The 7,952-nt window shown below is 28.9% G+C and overlaps 1 protein-coding gene across 1 annotated transcript; it reads left to right on the top strand.

Moving 5' to 3' along the window:
- Positions 1–1,336: 1,336 nt before the first annotated feature.
- Positions 1,337–4,304, top strand: LOC105114696 (probable 2-oxoglutarate/Fe(II)-dependent dioxygenase). The gene is made up of 4 exons (XM_011011336.1): positions 1,337–1,620; positions 1,973–2,196; positions 2,337–2,667; positions 3,751–4,304. Exons 1-4 carry the CDS (start codon positions 1,402–1,404, stop codon positions 3,994–3,996), a joined length of 1,020 nt encoding a protein of 339 aa, XP_011009638.1. The 5' UTR covers positions 1,337–1,401; the 3' UTR covers positions 3,997–4,304.
- The last annotated feature ends 3,648 nt before the right edge of the window (positions 4,305–7,952 follow it).

The following is a 7,952-nucleotide window of genomic DNA, read 5'->3' as shown; positions in this document are numbered from 1 at the left end:
TTTCTTACTTTAAAACGGACTTGAGATGTATAGATATTATTTTTATAAACAATAAATTATACAATCCTGTAACATACCACGAGCAACATCTAATTCAGAATCTATGGCTCCAACATCATGTTGACATAATATAAAATCCTCGTTACCTTCCATTTTAATATCAAAGAGACGAAGACCAATATAGTGAAGGCTGCCATACATGGACCAGGTGCAGCATCCTTTCACCGGCAACAATTTTAAAAGACTCAACACATTAACTCCTGTTTTACGGTCGTTGAAACATCTATAAAAACTTATTGTAAATAGTAATAAACAAAAGGAAGCAAAATCTAAGAAGCAAGAAGGAAAGTTCTAATCAATTATCTTCACCTAACGACGGCATAGCCGTATTTGCTCATGAAACTATTTAATTATAATGTCAACAGAACTTTTGTAGTCTTAAATTAGATTAAAAGCAACCGTCAATTCCTTGGATAAAATTTATTCACGCATTGGAAAAATTCGACCAAATCGAGTCACATTGATCTAGGAACCAGCCAGAGTTGGTCTGGCCAAATGGAATAAGAAACTATCTCCATGCATGTCATACAAGGAGCAATAATTATTAGTTGAAAAATTAATAGTATAAATCTAATTTTAAAATTATTTTTACATGAAAATTAAATAATTAAAAACACTGTAAAAACTTTTATAAGTCACCCATCAACTCTAAAACACCCCAAAATCATTCAAAAACATAAAAATAAACTAAATCTAAAAAATCTAAATTTAATAGAACTCTTTTTGCAAGATGAATGAAATTATTTAACATTAAATTTTATCATTTTGATTACTGTAATAGGAAAAATAATAACTTTCTCTTACTTTATTATTTTTTGGCGATTCCCTCTTTTATCACAAACTCTGAAAGCAAAAAATAAAAAAAATTAATTTTTGGATCAAAATAAAAATTATCATGAATTTATGATTAATAATATATTCTCTTTGTATTTTATATTTTAGTTTTTTATCTTTTAATTTTATTTTTTACCATAATCAATTTCAAACTTAGTCTCGTCTAATTGGCCTATAAAAAGAATTAAATTAAAATAATTTTTTTTCTAAAAATAGGGAAAAGAAAAGGAAAGATAAAAGGGGCAGCTCCTTCACTGAGTAGCTGGGAAAAACCTCGGTTGTTCTAGTTATACAGATAATTTTTCGAAGGATGTAGTTTATTAATTTAATTAGGTAGCTATGTTATCTTTTTGTTTATTATATATTAATTCAAGTGGCTTTACAAGGCCGTCTATAAATGTGGAAGTTGTTATCCATGCACATGATAAACAGACTAGGCCTTCCTTGCTTTATTTAATCCGTAGTTGGCATACCACTCTCTCCACAAACACACATATTCAGAATCATATGGCTCAAACATCTCCAGTGCATACCCAAGAGACCTGTGAACACACCAACATCACCTCTGTCCCCTTCTCCAACATCATTCCGATGGACTCTGTTTTGGCAGTCGATGAAGAAATCCCAACCATCGACTTCCTCATGCTTTTCTCCGATGATCCCATCCAACAATCCAAGGCCCTCGACAATCTAAGCAACGCATGTAACGAGTACGGATTCTTCTATGTATGTACCCTCAAAACTCTATTTTCTCGATCAATTGTAATAATCGACAAAATTAAGGAGTGAAAAAGAGCTCCAATATTATATGTACGTGTGTGACAATAATTAATCCACGAACTAGAAACTTTTTCTACGTAAAATTATGGCCCTGATCTAACTTATGCTTTTCTATCATGAAACAACTTCTGTTCTTCATTAATTATATACGTTAATGCCTCGCAAATTAACAATACGATGTGCAGTGACTGTACATGCATCATAGTTACCATGTCATCTTTTTGACAAATAGTTATAATATCTACATATAAAAACGTGTCATGCATGGTTATCGATTAAGATTTAGTGATCTTTGCAGCTGGTAAATCATGGCGTACCCGATAGTGTGATTGAAGGTGCACTGGAGGGAATTGCTGATTTCTTTGAAGTGACGAAGGAGGAGGAGAGGAAGGAGTGCGTGAAAAATAACCCAACAGATAGGATCATGTGGGGTTTAAATTCCCATGCTGGGGAAAATAGGGAATATCTCAAGGTGGTAGCGCATCCCCAATTCCATTGCCCTGCTAAACCAGCTAGCCTCAGGTACAGACAGACCAGTGGCCTTTTCTTTAAGAAATGAAAATTAAGCACAAAACATGCAATTTTGCATGCGTCTTGCTCTCAGGACTCTATCTATACGTGCCCTAACGCTAGGCCCTTAATTTTCTGTTAATAAATTACAGTGAGGCCCTAGAAGAGTACATCAAGAGATTTCAAGATGTTAAAATTGGTTTGGCGAGGGCGATATCCAAGATCTTGGGATTTGAAGAGTTGTACATCGAGAAGTTCTTCAATCTGAAGTCAGGATTTGATGTATCTGCCATGAATGTCTATCCACCCAATTTCCAGTCAAAGGGTTCTATTGGAGTGCCTTCGCATACCGACCCTGGCTTCTTTGTTTCTCTAGTACAAGATGTGAATGGCGGTCTCCGAGTGTTATCGCACAAAGGGAAGTGGATCAACGTATTTATACCTCGTAATGCCTTCCTAATTCAAATCGGAGATCATCTGGAGGTAACTGAAGTCCTCTGCGACGCAATCTTTTTCCCCTCTTAATAACTAGTCGCGATATAACCTAAAGATCATTAATTATTATCTTGATCCACTACCGAGGAAGTTCAATAGATTTTGTGCTATAGGATGGGGATATAGCGCCATCTCCCCTCCATCTCTAAATTTTTCTCCCCTCCATCTCTAAATTTTTATTCCATCACTACCAAAATCACACATATATCTAGCTAGTACTTCGTTTGTTTTAAGCAAATATCTGCGGCAGGATAAAAAAAAAATCGTATATAATTGAAACTTGTATTATAAACTCATCAATATATATTAAAGACTAATTTTTTTTTCATTATCTTATGTTTTTATTGCATAAATACTTTTAATAGCCGCGTAAACTTGTATAATTAGAATTTTTAAGGGGATGCTATTGACTGGGATCTGAGAATTTTCTTAGAAAGTTTAGAAATTTATAAATCCTGATAAGAAAAAATAAATAACATCATTTTTTTAGAAAAAATATATTCCCCAAAATTATACATGTTCAATCAATTAAAATCTAAATATAACATGATTTTGAGTGCGTGAAAGTTATTTGATGTTCATAATCGGATGTCTGATTTTTTATTTTGTTTAAATGAGTATCTGGTTTTAGATACATTTGTATCTGTCAATCATTTTACACCTATTTATATATGTTTGTACCAAAACTGTTTTAGAAAAAAGACAATTATAATAAATAAAAAGAGGTCAATATTATTGAATTGGTCAAATAAAAGAAATTGAGTTATTTTATATTTTATTTTTATAGGGGAAAACATTAAAGTTTGAAAGCAAAAAATATTTCTCATAATTTCATATCCTTATTTATTAAATGTTCTTGATATTTTAATGAACACATAAATATTTTAATTAATAGACATCCACTTAGACACTTTATTATACAAGATAAAAAGACTCAACATAACTATTTGAGCAAGATTAAAAATCAGACACTCACTTTATTATGAAAATCAAATAAATTCAAGCATTCAAAATCACTCTATCCCTAATCTAATTTTCTCATGAGTGGCCGTAAATGCTGTGTTCTTACAGATTCTAACCAATGGCAAGTATAAGAGTCATATTCACCAGGTAGTGGTGGACAACAACAAGGTTAGAAGAATCTCTCTGGCTACACTTCATGGACCATCTCTAGACACCCTTGTGATTCCGGCGACAAAGTTTGTTGATCATTTTCACCCATTGGGCTACCGAGGGATGACGTACAAGGAATCCTTGGAGGCTAATGGCCATCACGAGATTGAAGTTCAATCATGCCTTGAACAACTTAGGCTATGAACGAACAAATAGTTACTTACTCCTAGCTCTTGTGAGGAGATGACCGTCGTGCAGCTGGTCTCTGTCTGCTTCTACTCATGTTATGGTTTCTTTCTTTCTTTCTTTTTTATGTAATAAATCGTCATCCTAAATAAATACACCAGTTGCTCCATTTATGTGATAAAATGGTGTTAATCGCGAAGTTGATTTATAAAATGTAATTGGGGTTGTTTTCTTTTTTCTTTTTCTATGTAAACTAGATGTGTGTCTTTGTTGTGTACGCAAGATATGTATACTGCTTTTAATATTTAGAAAAATTAATTAAGTAATTTTTTTCTTGATTTTAATTTTATTACTTTTCAATTTTTTCCATTTTCAAAATCATGAAGTCTTTGATTGAGGATATTTCTATTTCTACCAATTGCTTTACTCTTTAATCCAATTATATTGGTGAAACAACATATTGGTTACAATTGTTAATGAATTATTCAATCTAATTAATAATACATACTTGTGAAATAAAAAAATCGATTAAGATGAAACGAAATAATCTTTTAAAGAAGCACAATGGTTCAAGAAAAAGAAAAGACATCTCCTACATTTTATTTTTATTTTAACAACGACAATATAATTAAACATGAGTAATTACTATATAAAACAACATATTAATTAAGATGAAACAAGATCTCCTTAATGATTCAGGAAAAAAAAAATGTAAAACGTGTCTCCTTAATTCTTTTTTTTTTAGTGATGTTCTTATTAAATATAACCGATTACTTGATGCATTTACACATTGATTAAGATTAAACAACACAACCTTTACGAGCTAGAAGCACAATGATTTAGAAAAATAAAAGTTAAAAGTGTCTTCTCAATTAATTTTATTTTTGTGTTGACTGGGCTTTTTAATTAAACATGTGAAAGCAACACTTTCATTAAGATAAAATAACATAATTTTTCTGAAGAGCACAATGGTTCAAGAAAAAAAAAAACGTCTCTTTATTTTTACTTTTATTTTGATATGAGTCTTAAATTGAATGTAATTCATTACTATATGATTTCATTAAAAAAAATACAAAAAAGTATCTCCTTGTTTTCTTTACATAAAATTTTAATTGCATATAAATGATAACTATGTGAAACAACACATTGATTAGTTGAAACAAGACAATTTTTTTCGAGAAGAATAATTATTTGGAAAAAATAAAATATAAAAAGTATCTTCTTAATTTTTTTTTCTATGTTGACATAAAATTTTAATTAAAAATAAGAGTTCAATAATCACTCTAAAAATGAGAATTTTCATAATTTAAATATTACATAGATTATCATAATCGGTCATTTTATTGTATCTACTAACCTGACCTTAAAGTCTTTAACCAATAAATTAGCTAACTGACTCCTAGGGATGTTAGAAGTTAGAGCCTGGAATGGAGAGAGGAAGCTAAGACATTATTATCGGGTCCAAGGTAGATTGAAGTGAATTTTATTAATAAAATATTTTTTTACTATATTTATTAGTAAATATTGATAAAAATATTCTCTTGATATATACCGAGAGAACTATAATAAAAAAATTAAAATTAAATTAAAAAATATAATGACATGTTATTTATACAAAAAATATTATTAATAAATTAATATCGTTGGTAAAATCCATTTGTAAACCTGTTAGTAAACTATTATCTTTTTCCTGGTACTATTTATTATATTAATTACAGAACATATTATCAATAAATTAATTCCTTCAATATATTTCAAAGAGTTCTAAAACTGTTCAATTCTCAATTAGATTATTTATATTGTCAATTACATACAAGATTATCGATAAATTAATTATGTTAGTATTTTCCAGATAGCTCTAGAATTGTTCACTTGTCAACTACATTGTTAATTATTGTTTTTTATAAACAAAATCACCAATGAATTGAAAAGTTATCGTGATATTTGAGGGTTTTTAAATTTTTTTGACTAAATTAAAATTTTAAATTAAATATTACAGACGACATCATCGACGGATTAAAAAGTCATCGGTGATATTGGAAGGGTTTCTAAATTTTTTTATTAAATTAAAAATTAAAATTAAATACTACAAATGTATTTTGGCTTGATTTGCAAAAGGTCGTGTGAGCGTTAAGGATGGATTTATGGCTACAATTAGTCCTATAATAGTAGAGAGAATGAGAAAAAGTTTAAGTTTTTGCTTGTTCTAATGAGAAAACACACATGAAGGAACGAAAAAAATTTGTTTTTGTTATGGATAAAAGAAAGAAAAAGAGAAAAATGTCACCATTTTTTCTTCCACTCTTTTTGTTTTTGTTTTTTTATATTCCAACCTTTAAAAACTCACTAATAAGAAAATGATAAATGAAAAAGGTAAAAATCATGCAATGACTACAAATTGGATGAATTGCACTGAGAAGCATTTTTCTTGGACATTTTTATATTTTTTGCATTTTTTTCTATTTGAAAACAAAATAATAAAGTAAAAGTGATTGAAAAAAGAGGAAAAAAAGAGTTATGATAATGAATATATAGTTTCTTTAAGAATTTTTTAGTTTACTAATCTATAATGGAGAAAGAATATAGAGTTATTAAGCATAAGGTTAAACTCCTTAACTATAGAGAAAACTACTATGTTATATTTTAGAAATTTTCTTCTGGAAAATAGTCTATAAGATTGTATAAATACAAGAAAAAATATTTTAATTAGTAAAATTATAATTAAATTGAAAGTTCTAATCTAAATAGAAAAACAATCCAAATACAATAAGGAAAATAAAGAAGATTTTGAAACAATATCTTATAGGCCTAGTTTGGACTTTAAATGGAAAATAGTTGGCAAGCCAGCTACACTATATAATTAGCTTTTAGAACAATTTAGTAAAACTTCGGTCTAATTCTATAATCGGATCAAAACTTTTACTTGCTTTCACTATACTATAGATTAAACTCATTTAAAATTTTTAAAACCTAGAAAATCTTAACAATTAAAGAATTAATCAATAAAAATAATTGTATTGATAATAATAAAGAAAGGACCTTATATCATAAAATTTGAAACTTGAAAAGGTAAATCTAGGTATTTGTTTATAAATTAATATGTAAAATTTATGAATGAAAATGAAATATTGACATGGAGAGTAGCTAGCATAACAACTACAAATCCTAATTCTCTTTTCCCCATCTTCTATTTAAAAGATTTTTTTTATCTCTTCTTTAGTCTACTTTTCTTCTATCTCATTTTCTATTTTCTCCTTTTCGATAGAATTGTAGACACTTGTGATTATAAAGACAAAACAATATATCAATCATCATATGGTGATGAAAAAGCAAACAAGAACAAAAATTTCTTCATATCCCATTTATTTCACTCCAAGAACCCCATTTATTTCACTCCAAGAAGTATCCCTATTCTAAAAATACAAGGTTATATCAATCAAGGCTACACTATAATTGATTATATAGTAGCCTTTCTATACTAGTAAGGGCACCACATTGTAATCTCCTTTTAAAACTTTTCACAATACAAAGTTCATCCACTTCTCATGTTATCAGATAGTAAAATAGATCTAGTATATTTAATGATGATACATTTTCTTTTCCATCCTTGGTTAAAATTCAATTTCTCATGGAATATTTCCTTTAAGAGATTTTTAAAATAATAATAGAAGGTATAGAACCAAGTCATACCCCGACATCTTATCTTGGTTTGACTCGATAACAAATAGCAAATGACCAAGTTGTCCATTATATTATTTGAGCATTAAATTTAGCTTGGTTCAAGGTCCGTGTTCCGGGTTTTAACCAGGTCACTGGATCACCTGGGTCAATTCTTTTTTTTTTAATATTAAAATGATGTCATTTTAGTAAAAAATATCAATGAGTTACAACCGAGTTTTTAACCGGGTCTTGTTGGGTTATCTTAAGTTTTTTCTTTCTCTATTTTTTTAAATTCAACCTAATTTTAACTTCAG

Source organism: Populus euphratica, unplaced genomic scaffold (genome assembly GCF_000495115.2).
Source record: "Populus euphratica unplaced genomic scaffold, PopEup_1.0 scaffold566.1, whole genome shotgun sequence".
Classification (NCBI taxonomy): Eukaryota; Viridiplantae; Streptophyta; class Magnoliopsida; order Malpighiales; family Salicaceae; genus Populus; species Populus euphratica.
The sequence above is the reverse complement of the archived record's forward strand: the minus strand, read 5'-3'. Positions and strand labels throughout refer to the sequence as shown.